General features: G+C 41.0%; 1 protein-coding gene across 4 annotated transcripts in view; it reads right to left on the reverse strand.

The window, feature by feature from the left end:
* The window catches only part of PTPN14 (protein tyrosine phosphatase non-receptor type 14), a 168,561-nt gene that overhangs the window by 75,914 nt on the left and 70,095 nt on the right, over positions 1 to 22,552 (reverse strand). For 3 of the 4 annotated variants that reach the window (XM_082401376.1, XM_082401375.1, XM_082401377.1), the window contains one exon: positions 12,913 to 13,082. In XM_082401376.1, the coding sequence (XP_082257502.1) occupies positions 12,913 to 13,082 (170 nt within the window). Of the gene's footprint in view, positions 1 to 9,197; positions 9,293 to 12,912; positions 13,083 to 22,552 lie in introns of those variants that run through there. The other variant, XM_082401378.1, reaches the window with a different exon arrangement.

Raw genomic sequence — 22,552 nt, forward strand, 5'->3', positions numbered from 1 at the left:
ACCATTTGTCATCCAAGTTCCTCAGCCTAAAACAAACATTGAGACTCTTTATTCCTTCCCAATTCCTCCAATCCATCCTGAGAGTCTCTAACATCTATTTACTAACATAAAACACCATCTACAGCAGAAAGAACTTCAGGATAGAGTTTCCTTCCATTTAACCAAAAAAAGTGTAAGACTCACCTGTGGCACTAATTAAAAGATTTTGATTCAGGCAGTCAGGAGTAGGGTTCAAGAATATGCATTTTTTAAAGGTACTGATTTTTTTTTAATTTTTTTGAAGTATAGTTGATTTACAATGTTGTGTTAATTTCTCCTGTACAGCAAAGTGACTCAGTTATATATATATATGAATATGCATTTTTAAAGAATGCCACAGGTGATTGTGAGCCATGCAGGCTAAGGACCACACTTAAAGATTCAACCAGCCCAATTTCTTACTTTTGTTTTTTTTTTTTTTTAAATAATCATCACTTACCAAGAGTCTATCATCCCCTTAAATAATCTTTATTTGGAATCTGTTTATCTTCTTCAAACTACACCCTCTTCAAGTTACAAGTACTGCAAGATTAGCATCAGGTCATCCTGGCCCGTCCTGCCCTAGCCAACCCGGCTTCATGACCCTGAACAGCTGCTCTGACCATCTGTGAAGCTGCAGGCCAGGCCTGCCTTATCCTGTTTCCTCACACTCGCCTGTAACCTCAGCCCAGAAAGCGGGACCAGCCTGGGCCCTCTGGGCAAGATCTGCTCCCTTGTATGGGACTGGGGCAAGGGTGGGGAATCTACTTAGGATGATAACACTACAGTTTTTGCTTAAATTAGTTTTTGCAACTCTAACTTTAGGAAGTGCCAGAGGAAATAAGGGACAAATTTGAACTTAACTTCAATGACATCAAATCCTTTGTCTTTGCAGGGTAATTTTGATTTCTAGCACTCATGTGTCAGTACCAAATTTGTACTCAATAAGAGTTTCTACTAAAGCAGGGTTTATAGCGATTTGGGCTCTGCTAATCATCAGTTAGATACCTAGCCCCTTGGGAGCACTGTAATGTCACAACTTGGCTGGGCTGAACTACATTTCCCAGAATGCTCTTCCCTGTATGTTTCCTGTTACCATGGGCCCAGATTGATTCTTCTACCAGGTGATTGACAACTATCCGCACAGCAATTTCTCCTTACCTTACACTATATCTTTGTTATTTAAAAAACAAACATTATTTGAATACCCACTATGTGCTGAAACCCACTATGTGCTTTCTGAATTAATCGTCACAGTAACTATGCTGGTATCATCGCTGACTGACAATAAACACAAAGGCTGAATTAGGGGAGGTTTACAGAGCCTGACCAAGAAACAAATACCTGCAAACTAGGTCTTCTGACTACAGATCTGTGCTCCTACTATAGCAGTTTTGTTTTTGAACTACATTTTATTCCCAGCTATTATTTTCCTTGAAGATTAGACCGAATATGAGTTCTTTGCTGATTCCATCAATCATTCAAAATATACACACAATGCAGTCTGGCAGATACATAACTTTCATTCATATTTTTCCACCAGTATCCATCTTTTCACAATTGGTCATTTATTTCAAGGATCCAAATTACTGACCTTTTCGAGTTTTCCTTCGATCTATGGGTTTCTCTCTTTAGTAATCACAGTTCAGGTCTTCTGAAGACCTTCTTCAAAACATTTGTTGTCCTGGTCAAAAACATTTGTTTCTAACATTGCTTCATCTCTCTGATTGTCTGTTAAAGTATCATGCGTCTGGCTTGCGTTTCAGTGAAACTTACGTAAAATTTGCTGGGCTTTGCCCTGAATAACGGTAACACCTTTTTATGCTGGCAGGAAACATTTTTACGCTGGCGACACATCTGCTCACTCTGGACAGCTGCAGCACAAGATTGACGGGCTAACCTTGAGAGTTGGGCTGCTGTAAACTGAAACACGTTGCAGCGTGCCCCTGCTATGACGACTCCTCCCCTCCTCTCACAAATTACACCAGAAAGAATAGTATCATCCTTTCACAGTCACACCTGGGAACTTGACACCAGCTGACACCTTTCTACTGTTTATTTCCAATGTCTCAATTTTCCACTCTTCTAAAGGGCTTAGTGTCATCTGAAAGCTTGGCACTTTCACTCTGTGCCCAGGGCAGCAGATCACTGATAAAAATGTGAAATAAATGTCAGACAGAGAAAGACAAATACTGTATGATGTCACTTATATGTGGAATCTAAAATCTACAACAAACTAATGAATATAACAAAAAAGAAGCAGACTCACAGATATAGAGAACAAACTAGTAGTTACCAGTGGCGGGGAGGAGGGGCAACATAGGGATGGGGGGGTGGGATGCACAAACTGTTGGGTGTAAGATAGGCTCAAGGATGTATTGTACAACACGGGGAATATAGTCAATATTTTGTAATAACTGTAAATCTAAAGTAACCTTTTAAAATTGTATTAATTCACTTTGCTGTACAGTATAAACTAACACAATATTGTAAAGCAACTATACTCCAATAAAAAATTAATTAATTAAATTGTATGAAAATTTTATAATAAATAGAAATTCAAAAAAAAAAGTTAAATAAAACCCATCTCAGTTCCAATCTCGACATCATGCTCACCCCATTCAAAGAAGTGCCTGTTTTCCCTTACCCTTTGTTTCTGCTGTCTAAACTACTTCCTTCCCTTGGACAAAACACATCTCTTCCAGTACCACAGGGTGTCTTAGCAATTGCAGGGCAAGGGAGGGGAGGACAGGCCAAGGCTTTTGGAAGTTTAAATAAATCCTCTCCCCGGGCTCTCCCATGTCTGCATTCTTGGTTCACCTAAAACCATTCCAGTATTGGCTGAAGAGCCCGATTTCTCTGTCTCTAAGCAGCGTGTGACTATGGGCAAAGCCCCTTTACCTCTCTAGTTCTCACTTCTTTCACCTGTACAATAAAATAACTGGCCTCTAGAATCTGTGGCGTTTCACGTTTGGACATAAAACTATGATTCTGGTAAATCTGTCTTGATAGATGGAAAACTACTTTCTCAAATAGGCTATGTTTGCTTAAGATTTGGGTGATTCTTTTTTGGCCTACAGGATATTTGGTACCTTTGTGACGGATGGAATCTTTTATGAGTAATCAGAGATAAGGCAGATATTGAAACAATAATGGGGAAAAATCTGAAAGACTTAAGCCACATCTCCACTACATAAAGTACAGAACATGTCATCTAGCACCCTGGAGCGACCTGACATAGAAACAAACTTTTCAGACGAGGATGTAAGGAAAATGATACTCCCACATCCAGCTGGACCATCTTCAGTTTCTGGTACGTGGCTAAAGTGTTACGACAGCTGGACTCTGAGTGGCATAAACCCAACTGGGCCAACGTGGAGGTATGGGCTGATCCCAGTACCGAGAAGCACTTCAGGTTATACAGAAAGCACAAGTATCAGCAGTCACAACCTAAATGCCTACAGGGCCAGCAGGTCACATGAAGGAGTCCATGTCACTGACTATAACACCACAGGGAGTCGGGGAACTGGGCAAACTAGACAGCCTATACCTATCTGTAAGGCATCCAAATTCAATTCTTAAAAAAATGGTCCAGGGCTTCCCTGGTGGTGCAGTGGTTGAGAATCCGCCTGCCAATGCAGGGGACACGGGTTCGAGCCCTGGTCTGGGAAGATCCCACATGCCACGGAGCAACTGGGCCCGTGAGCCACAACTACTGGGCCTGCGCGTCTGGAGCCTGTGCTCCGCAACAAGAGAGGCCGTGATAGTGAGAGGCCCGCGCACCACGATGAAGAGTGGCCCCCGCTTGCCACAACTAGAGAAAGCCCTCGCACAGAAACGAAGACCCAACACAGCCAAAAATTAATTAATTAATTAATTAATTAATTTAAAAAAAAAAAAGGTCCAGGTAAAACAAAACCCACCAGTAGACCAGAATCAGCTCTTGTGCTGCCAGCGTATGATCTCTGACTTTACAGGTACTTCAGCCCTCTGGATTTCTTTGCTGACACTTCAGTAGGAACTAACGGCCCCACCTCCCGTTTCTCTGGTAACGCTGGGGAGTAGAGGGACATGTGGACAAGAGTATTTCTCTGGCAAAGTAAAGTAAAAGATTCAACTACTTTGATGGACGAAATCTCCGCTTATTAGTAATAAAATTTCTGTTAGGGAAAAAACCCCACAATCCTTTTTCAGAGAATAATAATAGAGCCCCCTTCATAGGGTTGTAGTGAGGACCGAAAAAGGTAATCACTTAAGATACTTAGTGCAGCACCTCGTACATAAATGCTAGCCACTCTCACGATTATTATTATTAAATTCTATCAGGTGATGGAATACAAACTACGTTCTTCCACAGAACCTCATAGAATTATCATATTCTCAGGCTGGGTAGGTATGGAAGTCTTGTACTGGGCCAGAAAACAGCTATACCATAAAGCACAAAAAAGGATTCTGTGCTCGCTAGAGGCTGCTGCTGCTGACACTGTAGGCCTCCTTAACGTGGGAATACAGCACATCTGCCACTTCCCTCCTCCTTCCCCACCCACTCTGCCCCAACTTCAGGTTCCTGCACTGAGATCCCAGAAAAAGTAGAGCAAAGGATTCTAAAACATCTACTACTTCCTGTGCCTCTCCCCGCAAGTTTTTTTTAAAACCCCAGTATTGAAATTAACACAACATTCCCAATCCCACCCATTATAATGATACCCCTACAAATCCTAGGAATACTTTCTAAGGAAGTGGATGTCTTTTAAAAATCCATAGAACATAGCTGGCATGCTTTGACATGACAAAACACCTCTTCCCATCGCTTCTGTTTATTTTTCCCCTCTCTCCATCCCTCAGCTGAAGGTAAACACTGCTGTGTGGGATCATCATGTTCTACCAGCTTTTGGAAAAAAAAAAGAATATTCTAAAATTTTAAACCCTGCTCTCTTATAAATCTTTATTGTTTCATGAGTCAAATGTTGGATCTTTCTCAGTCTTCTGCAATGTAACTCTGATAAAGAACTATTTGAAATCAATGAATGAGTGAATAAACAAATGAATAAATGTACCTTTGAAAATCAAGGAATACACAAAGAACAAAAGTATTACCCTTGCTTAAGATATCAAGTTATTTTCCAAACAGCTCAAGAGAAGCACATGATTTTTGTTTGCTTTTGAGAATTTCAGAATAGATCATCAAATACTAGTAAATACACATTAACCGTACGATTGAAAATGAGAATCTTAACACTTTAAAAGCAAAGGGGTTTTTTTTTTTTTTGAGGTATACTATTGATACTTCACCTATTTGGCGGAAACTTTGCTTTACTAATGGTTAAAGCATAGAGAAGCATATCTTGCCTTATAAAGGGTGAAAATCAAATGTCAGATGCATTAAAGAAACCTAACATTACACGAAGGCTCCTTTTGAAATACGAATGATGCCACGGACCTATTTCCATTTGAAATTCCGATTTTTCCACTTATTATAGAACACCTACAATAAATAATAATAATGTCAAGTGATATTATTAAAGAATACTGATTTATTTTACCATTTGTTTTCTCTCCCCTAAAGGGAAAGAATATCAAAGAAACACCCAGATTGTGGTTAAGTGTTAACTTCATTTTATTTGTGTATACCTCATTGTTCTACTGGCAGTGTGTTGCCTAAATAGCTATCTCCCTACATATTCTTGCAAACTAGATCTTTTTCCCGTGAGGGGAAAGAGAAGGATAAAAAGTAATTCCATGCATTTGGAAGACTTGGTATGATGAGGCAGGCACTAAGGTGTGCTTTTGATTTAATTAAGAAAAGTATAAACTTTGTGGAGTCATCTTCTTCACAGCAAAACATGAGGAAATCCTAGTTGAGGATTGAGATAAGCTAACTGATCAGCTTCCCTAAAGGAAATTCCACTGATTTTATAACAGTTCCCCAAACTCTGCAGGTTTTTCCGGTAAGTCAAGTCCAGGAGCAGAAATGGTTACCAGGACCTCAATTTTATTTTCATATTTGCAGAGATAATGAAAATTTTATTTGTGTTCCCCCGTGGTTTTTTGTTTGTTTGTTTTTTTACCTTTTCTCTTTGACCACACCCATAACAGAAGACTCAGATCTACCCAGAGCTAAGAGCAAGTCACAAGGCAACAATAAAACAAGCAGAGATGAATGAACAGGGATGGAGGTAGGAGGCTGTCCTGGGCAGGACTGGCTACAAAATCTGCAGTCTAGTGAAAAATGAAAATGCAGCGTTCATTATTCAAAAATTATTAAGAATTTCAGGGACTTCCCTGGCGGTCCAGTGGTTAAGACTCCGTGCTTCCACTGCAGGGGGCATGGGTTCAATCTCTGGTCGGGGAACTAAGATACCGCGTCCCCCGAGGCGCGGCCAAAAAAAAAAAAATTATTAAGAATTTCAGAAGAACAACAGCAGTGCACTAAGCCAAGTGCAGGGCTTTTCTGAGTGTGGGGCTCTGTGTAACTAACTGCACAGGTCACAGGTCCATGAAGCTGGTCCTGGTCCTGGAAGACACTTACCAGGCTCCCTGGGTAAGCTTTACAAACAAACTCCAATCTCCAATAAGTCAAATATGTGGAGATGAAATAAAAGCTGCTTGGAGATACAGTTGAGATCTGTTCATTTTGTACTCCCACTGACTAGCAAAGTGTCTAACACGGAACAGGTACTTAAAATAAAGGTTGAAGTGAAAAATAATGCAAATGGCAACTAACATTTTCATCAACTCATCTCCTTTGGGAAAGCAATTCTCGCCTTAAAGATTGCTCTGCTTGTTGCAGACAGCCATTTCCTCTCTCATCTCATCATACATGACATTAGCCACACAGAATGATGTTTGAGATTAAATCCCAGTATAAACAGCATCTTAAAATATCTAAAATATCTGGCAGAAACAACTCCGTTCTCAATCATCAACAGAGAGAGAACAAGTTCTCATTCACTCGCTGGAGCTGGCCAGGAGGAGGATTTGCCATTCTCAGCAAATTATATTATCCACAGGGAATTCATGCTGAATTTTAAGTCTGATTTGAAGAGAGTCCCTATTTCCCAGCCCACGGGTAAACTTTAAATAGCCATTAAAATGACATTTCAAAATAATAAAAGAATTCACAGAACCGGAGGAACAAAATACATGGTGTTGTAAAAGGAAATGGAAACGTTACCATAATTAGAGCTTTTAAAAGAGACATTTTAAACACTGGTTGAACACTGAGTTGTTTACAATAGCACTCAAGGCAGATGGCAAGAGACTAAAAGGGAAACCATAGGTATTTACTAGAAAGGTAAGGTGAAGAAAGCTTTTGCAAGGTCATTCGAACCACTTCTTGAAACCTAGTTTTAAAAACAAAAAAACACCAGTTTGACCTTTATGGGGATGTAAGGCTTCACCTAATCTGGCTTTGCCATCAATATAATATGCCAGAGGCCCAAACTATGTAATTGGAAGAAAAGGGGAGTTACCACTGCCCCCCCCCACCATAGTCTAACAATGTAATAACATAACTCTCTTGTCACTCACCGTCACAACAAAAATGCACTCACCCTCTTTATGGTACCTAAACAGTGCAGCTTTCAATGTGGGCATTTATTTACAGTTAGTGGAATGACACGTTGTCCAGTAAGTTCTTCCCAGACAGGAGCTACATTTAACATTGTAGAATGCCCCCTAGAAGCCCATACAGAGATTAAGTATTTTTCAAAATCCTTCTGGAAATAACTGCTAGGCAGTTTTACCGAGCAGACTAGAATATAGACTCATAGTCTAGTACTTTAGAGAAGTTGAGACGTGTAAGGAGAACGGTGATCCCAAGAGTAGAGTGACCCACAGAGGCTGAGAAGTGCAGAAAACACAGAGGCAGCACCCACTAAATGGAGGGAGCTTGGAACAGGTCCCACAGACCTGAAGTTTCCACCAGAATGCCACAATGTGTCAAGACTGTCCTTGGCCGGTAGAGCAACAGTGCTGGCCACAGCAGTGGTTCCACTGCTTTGCATCAAAACGATGCTTACCTCTAGGAAGGTGGACGGCCACACCTCAACAGCAGGCTACAAATGTGTTCTGGAAAAGTAGGAAAGGTTATCTGCCCTCATTAGGACAATTAGAAGCCCCTTAGCACTATGCAAACAGACCATTCAACAGGGATAATGCAAAGACAAACATGTTCTGATAACAGAAAAATGTCCCAGAATTGAAAATTTTAGAAACCATGTACACACTCAGCAACTTCAACCTTGAAGCCAATTCACTCTTCAAAAATTACTTTTTCTCTTCAAAGTGTTCTCTTTAGTGTTGAAAAAACTAAAGAGGGACTTCCTCACTGGAGGAAGACTTGGAAAAACCCCAGACCTAAACGAAAAGCAGTGATCTTGGCCAACAGCTTTCTGGTTTCCCCTGGCTATTATTAAGGATCCTTCTGTTTGACTAAGAATTTCTCCACCTCTCACAAACCATCTTTTTTCTTCCTGTGTCCAGAAAAAAATCTGAAAACCATGTGTTTATAATGAGCCTGTTGCTATGCACATCGTTAAAACACATTACAAAAATCTTTCCTTTGAGTCAGGAGGAGGACAGCATGGGGGAAGATGAACTCCTAGCCAGAGTCCCTTTGCTGAGTAGACAAGCTGGCGAAAAGGGAGATGAGAAACAAAGCAAAATGGAAAAAAATATGGTGGTCCCATCCCTTGAGTCATTTTAACCAAAGGAGGAAAACTAACATTTTTAAAGCCCCAAGGTAATGCATCTTACAGTTTGGAACAGGGCTAACAAACTCTCTTCCTAATCTCTTTAATTCCTATGGTTTCATGACTCATCCTCATCTGTCTATCAGTGTGTCCTTTTCACCAGCTTTTTCACACTTCTGTAAGACTATCAGGAGTTTTGTTTTGGTTTTTTTCCCCTTTTATGTGTACTTCTGTGTGTATTCTCCTTTTGATATCTTTGGTCTTCTATTCAGTTACCACCTAAACGTAGGTCCTGAACTGTCCATGTCATCCCCCACTCCCCATAGTATCTTGGCCTTTTTCCCTCACTTACGAAGAGACTTGTTCTGCAAAAGTCATATCCTGGAAACGAGATGAGACAAAGCATATCAAAATTAATGTCAAAAAACAAAGATTCTCGATTTTCTAACTTAAAGAACCTGGACTTGATAATCTTAAGTCAGTCACCTTCTTAAACAGTTTGCAATCAACATCCTTCTCCAATTTTTGTTGTATTTTTCCAAATACTGTATTAACCTGCAAGTTTTCAAGGGTAGGACTGTCTGAAGATGAGAAATGAAATATACATCTTTTAAATATATCTTTCTTTCACCCAGTGTGTCTTTATATGGGTTCACACACACGCACGCACACACGCGTGCGCGCACACGCACACAGAGTATTAATTCCAAGCTCTTTGTCCTTAATCAGAAAAGAAATGGCTGGTCCCGACTAATGCTATAGAACCTGTTTTACTCTCAAATAGAAGTATCCAAACCATTGCAAACATGTGTTGGGTGAAAACAAGTGTGGTTGGCTCCAGACAAAGGCTTATTTTTTAAGCACAGATGGTTGAATGGTTGCCTCCTCCAAAGGGTTGCCCACAATGAAAGACAGATTTCTATTTCTAATCTAGGCAAACATCTTACTCAGCGGGGCATCACAAAGACTAACTGTTCTGTGTCAGATGCTGCGGATCCCAGGTGCTCTCAGAGAAGCCAAAGCCCACCTCCACCCGAGATGCCTGGTAACTCAGGTAACCGGGGCTGACTGGGGAGTGAGTCACTAACCAGCTCCTCATGAATGCTGCTGGGGCCTTCCGTCAAACATTCCTCTGGAATCCCGCACCCACCACTGCTTCTCCTTGGCTGCTCTGCCTGGAGGACAGTTTCAATATTCAGTTGAGACCCCAGATGCTTCTAAAACCTCCCAGGAGGGCTCAGATTCCCAAGGGCTCCTAATGACTACTGGTAGCACTCTTCACCTTGAATTTAGCTCTTCTATTCCTCTCTAATATCAAACCCAGAAATCTTGAGCACTTAAAACTGTTATTCTCTTCAAACCAGTCTCCTTTACCCTCTAGTCTATATGCCTAAAACCCAGGGTAAGTCTCAGGGAATCACACCTGGGTCATTGTTGGTGTCCCTCAACCTTCCCAAGTATATGTATTCCTTTTTTCTTTCTTTTTTTTCCTGGCCACGCCGTGTGGCTTATAGAATTTTAGTTCCCCAACCAGGGATTGAACCCGGGTCCCCCGCAGTGAGAGGGCTGAGTCCTAACCCCTGGACCACCAGGGAATTCCCTCCTTTTTTCTTTTCATTCTCCCTCTATCAATGTTCCTTTCTTTATTTACAACACTTTTCTCTATTATTTCTCCACCTCCCTTGCTCTGACCCCCACCCCCCCCCCCCCCCCCCCGGCACATTCCAGTCTTAGGGCCCCTTGGGACAACAAAAATTCCTGCAATGCTGGGTGGGGGAGGGGGAGGACCAAAAAAAACTCCTCATGCAAACCGGCTCCTAATTTTAAACATCCTTTCCCGTAAAGAGAAGGTTATACCTGAAATCTACATAGGTTAGTTCCAATGTTTAAGTCTAAAAAACGTCCTTCAAAGTTTTGAATTATTTTCTGTTAGTTTTTCTGATCAAACAACAGTAACAGAGTTTGCTTCAAAATCCTGTGTTGAAAAACACTTCTTTCCTTCTTTATCAAACTTCTTAAATGAACCAACCTAACCGAGCAAAAAGAAATTCAAAAGTTCCTACTCTATACCTCAGTTTTTGAGATTTAAACACTCTTTGTTTCAGCTTATAAATGCAAATATTGACAATCAAATAATGCAGCATTAAGTTTACTTATCTGGAAAATCTAAAACTGTCAAGAGCTTTAGAGGATAACTAACTTATTGATTCCCAAGTCTGAATGAACATCAGAACTACCTGAGGAATATTGTTTATTTTAAACAACACATCCTCGTGAACCCCAGTCTGAGACATTCCAGTTCAGACTTCTGGTGCAGCCCTAGAATCCATATTTATAATAAATGCTTCGGGTAATTATGATCTAGCAGGCCCTGGTCTGTTTGAGAACCACTGATGATTCCAACATTCTTCCCATATGGCGGTCTCCTCTACAAGACACTACATGGGCTATCCACTCTGTGCTACAGCATTTTCAGAGACTGAGGCTCTTGCCCTTTTATAAGTCTGCTTACTCCACTTTTACATGGCTTTATTATTAGAAACTCTGTTCTTATGTCGAGCCAGATAACCAAAGTCTTTCAGCTCCTTGAACTTCATTATTACCGGCCCTAATTTTGTGCTCTGGAGCTGACACAGAATTCCCTCCCCATGAGAGTCCAAAGGCAGCTACTGTACCCTTGCAAGTCTTCATTTTTCTAAGCTTAAACAATCTTTTTTTCTTTAACTTCATAAAGCACAATTTCTGAGTCCCTCACCATTTCAACTGCTCTTCCTAAACAGACCTTACAGAATAAATCTGTCTAGAGGAACTTCATTTTCTTTTTCTTACGGGCTGTACTTTTCCCAATATGCATTAATTTATAGTCCATGTTTCATCCTTGGCACTCATTCTCTTGCATTTAATGGTCCAAGAGCCATGAATCAGCAAGTATTTATTATTACCCTAATGCTGTGTTCCTAACACTGTGTAAAGGATTCAAAAGATGGAGGAAATCATCTTGCTTTGATTTGACTTGAGGAGATTTGAGGAGATAATTTCTTGGACAGAAAGAACTTAAATAAATGAAATCACTTGAAAACAGTGCACGATGGTACACAGTCAAGTGCTTCAAATGAATGACACCTGAAAGACTGACATAGGTTTCCTGGGTCAGACTGTCGGCTCTCTCATGGCCTGTGTTTATAGAAATACCACCTATTTAACAATGATTTGGGTTAAAAAAAGAAGAAGATGGACACTACCGCCTTAAAATGTAAATAAAAATTTCAACTGCATCCTTATTTCAGAAATTTAAAATCTAAGAAATGACACATGCAATAATCAAGTAGAATACTGTTCCTTCTACCTGGGATGCCACTGGCATTGCTTCCCAAGCACTCTGAATGCCATGATCCAAGGAAAAGGCTTAAAGTAGAGGGTTTATGCGATTCCCTTCATTACCGGAAATAACAGAATGATAAGGAGACACCCCCGCTACCTGCATATTTTAACAAACACCAACAAAAACGCACTTGTTTCATTCACAGAATCGCAGACTATCAGAACGTATGGGACTCATTCAAATCCCTCACTTTACAGATGAGGGAAAAATATCACTTCAAAGATGGCACGTGGTTTCTCTCCCAGGTAAAGCGGCCAATGAGCAGGAGGGCGGGGCTAATCCCCAGATCGCTCTGCTGTTGGCCTCCTGCCTCCCCGCATTCAACCTATGAAACCAAAACCCTTACCGTCTCAGCGCTTTCCTCAACTCTACTCCCATCTTCAGTTACCTTCTCAATCCTCAAATCCAGAGTCTGATGATGCATTTTGTTTGGGGACATTTTGAGGGAAGGAGTGGACCAAACGGTTTTAGGTGGTTGATTTTTTATGAAATCCTAGCATATTGGTTTTACCCACAGTCTATGCTGCTAGACACAAAATTCTACCTGCTTCAGGATCACTGCTACCTCACTAGCAGTATAGGGAACCGCTGGTGTTAGCTACATGGATTCAAACAAAAATTCTAAAGCTGCAAAGCAACTGGTAAACAATTCCCAACTACTACGCCACCCTCTTCCCCACCACACACACACACACACACACACACACACACACACACACACACACACGCACCCCTAAATCAACCAGCTCATCTACTTCATCTGAAGCCTCACAGTTAATCCACATCCTATATGGAACGCGGAGGAAAAAATGTACCTACCTTGTGGCCTCTTGCTGAAGCCACGACACATTTGGCACATAAAACATGACTCCAAAGAAAAGCAGAGGCTCATTGGCAAATTTGTCCAGATGTTTCTTCAGAGGTTTCTCCAGCTCCACCCATCGTGCTTGCTGGCTCTTGCTGAGAAACCAAAGGCCAAAGTAGTGCGTCTAGATAAAAGGATAAAACAGCATCAGTTCACGCTTACAAAGGGCATCCTGAGACCACACAGGAAATAAGACTCCAGCACCTTACCTCCCCTTTGGTGCCTCAGCCCGTACACAAGGATCCAGCTTTTACTTTTGAACTTTGGGACACATGAAAAGAAACCACAGGTACCCAGTACTGTAATCTACCCTGAGTCTCCAGATGCAGTATTCCTACCCATTGCTGCTGTTTGTACATGTGGGTACTGATGCACCTATGCTAGGTAAGCGGGAATGATTCTGAGTGGGGACAGTGGGGACTTATTCTAGGATCTCAAGGCTGACTTCCCTGTGCTAGTGAAGCACCGGAGCAGAGGCAAACACAGCTCTCTCACCTGCTACAAAGTAACTTACTGTTCAACTCCAAAGATGAAACCTTCTGCCAACTTTAAGCTTCAGCAGTGTAGATATTTTCATACAGTACCGGATTGGAACAGAAAATTGATTCACTGTTTAAGCTTTAATGGAGTACTTTTTAAAAACATCGGCCTCGACCACTTCATTATACATGAACTGCAGCGAATCTCTCCCCCGCATTAAGCAGGGAGAGCGGAAGGAGCCCCTCTTCACAGCTGCCACAGGAGCCCCTGGTGCCTGTCCTTGGCAGATGATGGGGGGATTTGAGAGATGAGAGTGAGATTTTCACCCTTAGACTTGAAGCCTCAGCCAGGTAAGTTTTGAACAACGTGCTAAATGATTAAAACCAATACTTTTACGCATCCAATCCTGTCTTTACATTAATTCATGCTAGGATTTCAGGATGAGCACAACAGTCGCTAAAAAATAGATCACTGCTTTTGAAGCATTCTTTTATATTTCAATTATAGCCTAGAATGGTTTACAGCACACCTGGAAAGCTGCCTTCAAAGGAATGATTTCATTACAATGTTTAATTTCCAAAGGCATTTTTGTGCCGACCTTCCCACCCCAGCTGGCTGCCACCTCAACAATACTATATAGATCAATCCCCATCACCACCCCACCAAAATCTGTAATCAAGTTTTGACTCTGACTTTACCAGAAAACCAGACACATCCTTCCCTACATAAAGCTGCAGATCCAAAATACTCTAAAGGATATTTTTAAACGGCTGTACTTTCAGATGGGACCATTTCCTCCATGATTTTCCAAAGGGCAAGTCCCTACCAGAAATCTATGCATTTCCTGAGCAACAAAATGCCAATGAACAGAGCCGAGGTTATATTTCTATCAACTTAGACCAACTTGCTTGAGTGAATTCTGACCCTCTTGTTCATTTCCCAGCTCCAGTGAGCCCATTAGTTGTTCCAATGGGACTGATGACAGAGAGGAAATGAAATGTGGCTGAACAGAAAGAAAATAGGCTTTGAAGTCAGTTCATCTCCAAGCTTTTACACTCTCTGTCTTGATAACTTTATACAAGTGATGGAGCCTCCGAGGGTCTCAGAGCTTTCTCATCTGTAAAATGGGGATGGTGATTACAACCGTCACCCACAGGCTGTTAGGGGTGTAAATGAGACAATGCCTGTCCACGTGCACGTGGCCCACATTAAGTAACTACTTCATAAATGGTGACTTCTTTTGCTGCTACTATTATCACCATGATCATCATACTCGGTAAGTGAAAGCAGACAAGCCTCAAGAATCTTTGTCATCAATGCTATTGGCATCTCTATCAAGCACAGAATCAGAAAACAGAAGTTAAAAGACGCAGACGTAGAGAATGGACTTGAGGACACGGGGAGGGGGAAAGGTAAGCTGGGATGAATTGAGAGAGTGGCATGGACATATATACACTACCAAATGCAAAATAGATGGTTAGTGGGAAGCAGCCGCATAGCACAGGGAGATCAGCTCTGTGCTTTGTGACCACCTACAGGGGTGGGATAGGGAGGGTGGGAGGGAGACGCAAGAGGGAGGAGATATGGGGATATATGTATACATATAGCTGATTCACTTTGTTATACAGCAGAAACTAACGATACACTGTAAAGCAATTATACTCCAATAAAGATGTTAAAAAAAGAAAACATAAGTTATCTAAAAATAAAGGAGAAAAAGCAAGCAAAAGCAGAAGCTGGAAGGCCTATAAATGACATAAAAATCTAAAAGGTATAAGAAAAAAAAAATCACAAAGCAGTGCCTCCCCGAAGATTTTCTTTAGAGTCTCATTATAGGTATTTATGGGACACGGGAACATCACTCTGATGCTTTCCTAGGAGATCTATCATGTGGGCTTAGGCTACCCTTAAAATGAGGCAATCTGGGTACTTAATAAACCGTCTGAAAAGGGTCCAAGGCAGTTCTGCATTATACTGAATTCCTTCATGGAGCACAGCACCGTATGAGGATATTCCACCATATTGTGGACGGCTAGGAGTGAGTTTGCATATGATAAATGAGGTAATATATGTAAACAGTGACAGGCTATGTGATAATCATTTTAGTTGAAAAAGAGCCCTTTTATAAGCATAGGTGGAGAAAGGGAGGGCAAACTTTGCAATTGTTTAACAAGCCAACCATGACTTATTATCTTTCACTAAAAGGAGTCTTCACATTTGGAGGTATGATTTTATGGTCCATACTTCATTCAAATTGTAACATTCACTAAAATTAGTAACATTCAAACTATAAAGGGTCCACAATAACTGCATAAACATTCTACAATTGATTTTGAAAAAAAAAAAAAAAAAAGATTTAACTTTTACTTCTCCTATGCTTTGGAGGCCCATATTTTAAACTTCCTTTTCTCATTCCCACCCAATCATTAAACCAGACCTGATCTCCCCACTTCAAAAAAAAAAAAAAGGGACTTCCCTCGTGGTGCAGTGGTTAAGAATCCGCCTGCCAATGCAGGGGACACATGTTTGAGCCCTGGTCCGGGAAGATCCCACGTGCCACGGAGCAACTAAGCCTGTGAGCCACAACTACTGAGCCTGTGCTCTAGAGCCCGCGAGCCACAGCTACTGAACCTGCATGCCACAACTACTGAGCCTGTGTGCCACAACTACTGAAGCCCGCACGCCTAGAGCCCGTGCTCCACAACAAGAGAAGCCACCGCAATGAGACACCCACGCACCGCAATGAAGAGTAGCCCCCGCTCCCCGCAACTAGAGAAAGCCCGCGCACAGCAACGAAGACCCAATGCAGACAAAAATAAATTAATTTTAAAAAAAAACCCACCCTGAGAAAGAATATTCCATGGAGTACACATACACATACATGCATGCACAAAGATACATTCATGCACACGTGCACACACAGAAAAGGAAGATGATGAGGTACAAAAGAAATCATTGTATGGTAATAGTCTTGAGCCATAATTAACAGTACAGAATTCCAAATAACAAGGTAAACCACTTCCAATGCCAAAACCTAATCCATGGCGTAAGATATTTTTGTTGCTGCAATACAGTCTTTTCCAGAGGACACAGGGTATTTCTGGGTGACTCACCATGCATTTATCCAATGAAACAATTATTTAACTATTCAAGGAATGGGGTTCCAATGCAGAGGCAGGTAATCTGGAGGACACAGTTTCTACCTACTATGGCCAGAACGACCTAGTTTTAGAAGTGCTGTATTGAGTTATTTAGGAGGAAGGAAAGTTCATTGATGAGATCCCCATCCGCACACTGTTTTGTGAAGCTCTTCCCCAAGTAACCTTCTCCATTCCCACCCCATCCCCCACCCCATTCTTCCCCTAGCCACATCCCTGTTCTGGAGTATTTGATGGAGGAGAAAGACCCTGTCTCAAAGTTCTTACCCTGTTCTGTTCAAGTTCACAAGGCAACACATTTATTCAGCCATGTCTACACAATGCATCACAGGAAATGGAATCAGAACCTAACCACTCACTTAAACTAACATGTGCACCAATCAACTTCCTGTGTATCAGCCAAGGGGCCATTACTCCCATCAAGCCCAGCTGAGACCACACCAGGCCTGTTCATAAGCGACTTGCCAATTTCAACTCCAGCTGAATTCCGAAAGCTGAGCTTCACTGCTAAACACTGCCAGATGGTTGAAGGAAATGTGGTGGATTCCAAATAGAAACCACCTCCTCCATGACCAAAAGGATTCCACCGTATTGCCCAAGAAAATGACTGAGACACTTGTTTGGTTTATCTCCAAAGCACCAAACATAAGCCAGGTCCATCTAATCCTCAGGATACCTCTGTGTGAGCTCTAAATCCCATTTTATTTCTCTAGTTTTCTTTAGAAAACAGCTCTGGTGCCAGAAATTCTGCAATGAGTTCATTGCAATAAGAAAAAACAGGGCTTCCCTGGCGGTGCAGTGGTTAGGAATCTGCCTGCCAAGGCAGGGGACTCGGGTTTGAGCCCTGGTCCGGGAAGATCCCACATGCCGCAGAGCAACTAAGCCCGTGCACCACAACTACTGAGCCTGCGCTCTAGAGCCCGCGAGCCACAGCTACTAAAAGCCCGCGTGCTTAGAGCCCATGCTCCACAACAGGAGAAGCCACCTCTCACTGCAACCAGAGAAAGCCCGCGCACAGCAACAAAGACCCAACTCAGCCAAAAATAAATAAATAAATAAATTTACAAAAAAAAAGAAAAGAAAAGACAGAAGAACCGGTTCCCAGGGAGAGGAACCACATCTCTGAATCAATTGCTAAAAACGCAAAAATGCATTACTAAAAAAATAATGTAAGAAGAGCCACATAAATTGTCATTTTCATATGAGTAGTTTCCTGGTTTATTTGGTTTGGAGTTTTGCATTTTAACAGGGGAGGATAAATGTATGTGAGCCCTCAAAAATAGGCTAGTTTCTTCAGTGGCAGATTGGCATGTGAATCCTTCAGTGTCATAATAAGAGCCCTCTTTCGGTATCATGAAAAGATTGTAGTAAATAAGGCCTTTAAAAACAGTTTGGGATGTTTTTGATTTATTTCTTCATTTATTTGTAAATATGGTGTTATCCCCCATGGTAGCTATTAATAGGGAAAGATTTTTTTTTGAGGGTTTTGTTTTTCTAGTTTTATGACAATGGCACGGCTTTAATGCCAACTATTTATAAGGGTTACAGACACAGTCTTGGCAATTACTAGGGATTAAATCCACGATCTTATCTCAAGCATTTTGAAGAGTTAATCATCCAGAAGCAAAAGTTTAAAATACTTTCCATTAGTTTGTAATAGGGTCCCTGTAGTAGCCAGTATATTTCAGTTGTAAATTAAGAAACAAAGAGGTTGAGACACCTCCACATAAAATATATAGGAATTACATACAAGCATTCAAACTTTCACTGAGGCATGGAAAATACTTCAAAAGATGACTAGACACAGACTATGAAAACAGCACTTCACGCAATTACATTCCAAATGCTTTGGAAAATAAACCACCATACATCAGTTGGATAACTGCAAAAAAGGACTTGCGTGCAATCAACCTCTACTCTGGATAGTCCGGGATTTCTATAACTGGCACGTCTATAATTAACAACTGCACCATCTTCATTTTCCTAGTCAATCTTTTCATAAAAGTACAGGGAAAGAAATTGCAGAGTAACACAGACCCGAGGCAAATCTCATAGCCAAGAAAAATCAGTCTTCTGAGGCTGCACGACTCACTCGGAATATACAAAAAGATGAAGACCAGGGGATTACTTCACCTACAATCGCTGTATCTAGAAAATAGACACTGGCACCAATTTACCTTACACAACTGACATTAAGCTAGTAAGATTTCACATCATAATCTTTACAAAGACAAAAAGCAATGCAAAATTCAGAAATTTCCCCAGCAGAGTACTCTTCAATCAGTTCTTAATCATGGTTGATTATTTTAGTCCTCTGCAAATACAAACATATATAGATATGCTTAAGCTGGCTATAAAATACAGCAAATTCCACTATTATCTGACAGGGCCAGGGAATGAGGTGTTCCAGTACTCCCATTATCACAGATAAATTTCCAGTTCCCAAAAGATTAACATAAAATCAAGCCATAGAAATGTCCTTAATGTAGGTTAGCTTTACTTTGATGAAAGGAAATGCATGTTAAGATTCTGTATCTTTGTAAGCTCTAGCCATTATGAAAAGAGCAAAATGTGAGACATTTCTACCATAACTGATAGCTCTGGATAAATCAGCTTTCAGTACAGATGAAAATATAAATTTGCAAAAGAAAAGGGGAATAACTTAGAGGATAATCACCAACGCTATGAAATGGTTATGGATTTTTTTTTAGCCTCCTTTAAAAACCAGGGCTCTTAGTTTAGCCTTAGAAGAGGCCCAAGAGTTATCAAATTTATTCTTCCCCAAAGTGCTGGATTTCCTAATAAAACAACAGTTCTCTACCTTGAATAGAATATAGCCATGAAGAGTATTCTCACGTATCTGTGTTAAATTATTTATCCCTCCTCCATTTATTATTTTTTAATTAAAAGTAGAGTCACGATTATCCCTAAAGGAAATAATTCTAGCATATTTTTACATTTTGTTGGAATTCTTTATATTCCTTATTACTATGAACATGGCCTCTTTGCTTTTCTTAGAACAGCAGCGTTTAGTAGAAATATAAAGTGAGCCAGATATTTTTTTAAATGTGTACCTGAATTTTTAAAAATTATTATGCTAACACTACTTTGTTTTATTTATTTATTTATTTATTTACTTACTTACTTATTTATTATTTTGACTGTGCCGGGTCTTTGTTGTGGCACGTGGGATCTTCACTGCGGCATGCATGCAGACTTCTTAGTTGCAGCCTGCGGACTCAGTTGCGGCATGTAGGCTTCTTAGTTGAGGCCTGCAGACTCTTAGTTGCGGCATGCAAACTCTTAGTTGTGGCATACACACGGGATCTAGTTCCCTGACCAGGGGCTGAACCTGGGCCCCCTGCATTGGGAACACGGAGTCTTACCCACTGGACCACCAGGGAAGTCCCTGAGCCACATATTTAAAATTTTCTAGTAGCTACATTTAAAAAGTACAAAGAAGTAAAATTAATTTTAATAAATTTTATTTAAAGAAGTAAAATTAACTTTAATAAATTTTACTTAAAATGGTATAGGGACTTTCCTGGTGGCACAGTGGTTAAGAATCCACCTGCCAATGCAGGGGATACGGGTTCAGGCCCTGGTCTGGGAAGATCCCACATGCCGCGGAGCAACTCAGCCCATGTGCCACAACTACTGAGCCTGCACCCTAGAGCTCCCGAGCCACAACTACTGAGCCCACGTGCCACAACTACTGAAGCCCACATGCCTAGAGCCCATGCTCCGCAACAAGAGAAGCCACCGCAATGAGAAGCCTGCGCACTGCAACGAAGAATAGCCCCCACTCTCCGCAACTAGAGAAAGCCCGCCTGCAGCAACGAAGGCCCAATGCAGCCAAAAATAAATAAATTAAAAAATAAAATAAAATGGTATATTCAAAATATTATGCTTCCAACATGTAACTATTATAAAAATGACTAATGAGATATTTTAACTTTTTTTCATACTAGGTCTTCAAAATCCGCTGTATATGTTACACTTACTGCACATCTCAGTTCAAGCTAGCCACACTTCAAGCGCTCAATAGCCACATGTAGCCAATGGCTATCCTACTGGGCAGTGCAATCTGAAATTAATAACTGTTCAAGGAACTGAAAGATTTTGGCTCAGTGGAAGATCATAGTTTCTAATGATCAAAGCCATCTAAAAATGGAATGAGCAGACTTACAAAAGGGTGAGAGCCCAGACTCTGGAGGGACTGTAGGGGGTCTAGACAGCCTGAGTGGTGTCTTTTTTTTTTTTTTAAACTTTTGATTTTATATTGGAGTATAGTTCATTAACAATGTTGTGTTGGTTTCCGGTGTACAGCAAAGTGATTCAGGTATACGTATACATGTTATCTATTCTTTTTCAAATTCTTTTCCCATTTAGGTTGTTACATATTATTGAGCTGTGCTATACAGTAGGTCCTTGTTGGTTACCCATTTTAAATATAGCAGTGTGTATATGTCAATCCCAAACTCCCTAACTATCCCTTCCCCCGACCCTTCCCCCCAACCCCATAACCATAAGTTCTGTTCTCTAAGTCTGTGAGTTTGTTTCTGTTTTGTAAACAAGTTCATTTGTATCTTTTTTTTTTTTTTTTTTTTAATTTTTGGCTGCGTTGAGGTCTTCGTTGCTGTGCACGGGCTTTCTCTAGTTGCAGCAAGCAGAGGCCACTCTTCATTGCAGTGCGCAGGCTTCTCATTGTGGTGGCTTCTCTTGTTGTGGAGCACGGGCTCTAGGTGAGCAAGTTCAGTAGTTGTGACTCATGGGCTCTAGAGCGCAGGCTCAGTAGTTGTGGCTCACGGGCTTAGTTGCTCCGCGGCATGTGGGATCTTCCCGGAGCAGGGCTCAAACCCGTGTCCCCTGCATTGGCAGGCAGATTCTTAACTGCTGCACCACCAGGGAAGTCCCTGTATCATTTCTTTTCAGAGTCCGCATATAACATACTATATTTCTCTTTCTCTGTCTGACCTGAGTAGTGTTTTGCAGAGGAGACCGCCATATTAAGTGCTTCCTATGTGCCCAGCACTGAGATACGGTGGCAACTTTGCAAAAACTAACTCATTTAATCCTCCCAACAACTTATGGAGGCTGCTACTATTACCATCTTCATCCACAGATGAGAAAACAGAGGCACGAGGTGGTTAAGTAACTATTCAAGATCACACAGCAAATCAGTGGCAGAGCCAGGATTCAAACTCGGACAGTTTGGTCCGAACTCTCATTCCTAGCCACTAAACTCTGCTGTTTCTCCATGTATTTATTTTTCAAAAATAAGAATTAGTCATAAGGCAACATTGTTTTAGCTATTTCTCTCTTAATCTAGGGCAATGATTTTTCAAGCCATGTTGGGGCATGTGTGGGAAGGGCACAAGGAGATGGGGCTCCAGATACCCTATCCATCCACTCAGCAAACAGAGCAGCTCCATTTTACATACTGAAGTCCCACCTAAGATTTCATTTGGAGATGAGGAAATCCATTGATCCAAACATATTGTAACTATATTATCAGAATTCTAACTTTCTGAGCCTCCTGTATCTCCCGCGTCTCTTCCTTTAAATAGAGTTCCCAGCCAGAAACTCATACCTAATTTTTTTTCTGAACTTATTTAAAACAATTAAAAAATTTTTCTTCTTAAGGGGTTCACATTATTTCCTCTTGCCAGGTTATTGTTATGTCCACCTAATTAGCATCTCTGTTCTTCCTGTCACCCAATCCCCATCGTTTTTCGGCTATTTGGTTCTTTTCTTAAAACACAAGGTGATCATGTCATGCTTCACCTTGAAATCTTTTTATGGCTTTCCATCTCCAGGCAGTGTTTTATTCCCCAAACGATTCGAAGAGTATTTACTAGAAGGCTAAATTAATTGTGAAACACTGAGCTTAACACATTTATTTTTTTAACTGCAGAACTTATGAGACTGTTTCCCAAAGCATCTTACCACGGCC

Source organism: Balaenoptera borealis, assembly GCF_965194805.1.
Source record: "Balaenoptera borealis genome assembly, chromosome: 1".
Taxonomy (NCBI): Eukaryota; Metazoa; Chordata; class Mammalia; order Artiodactyla; family Balaenopteridae; genus Balaenoptera; species Balaenoptera borealis.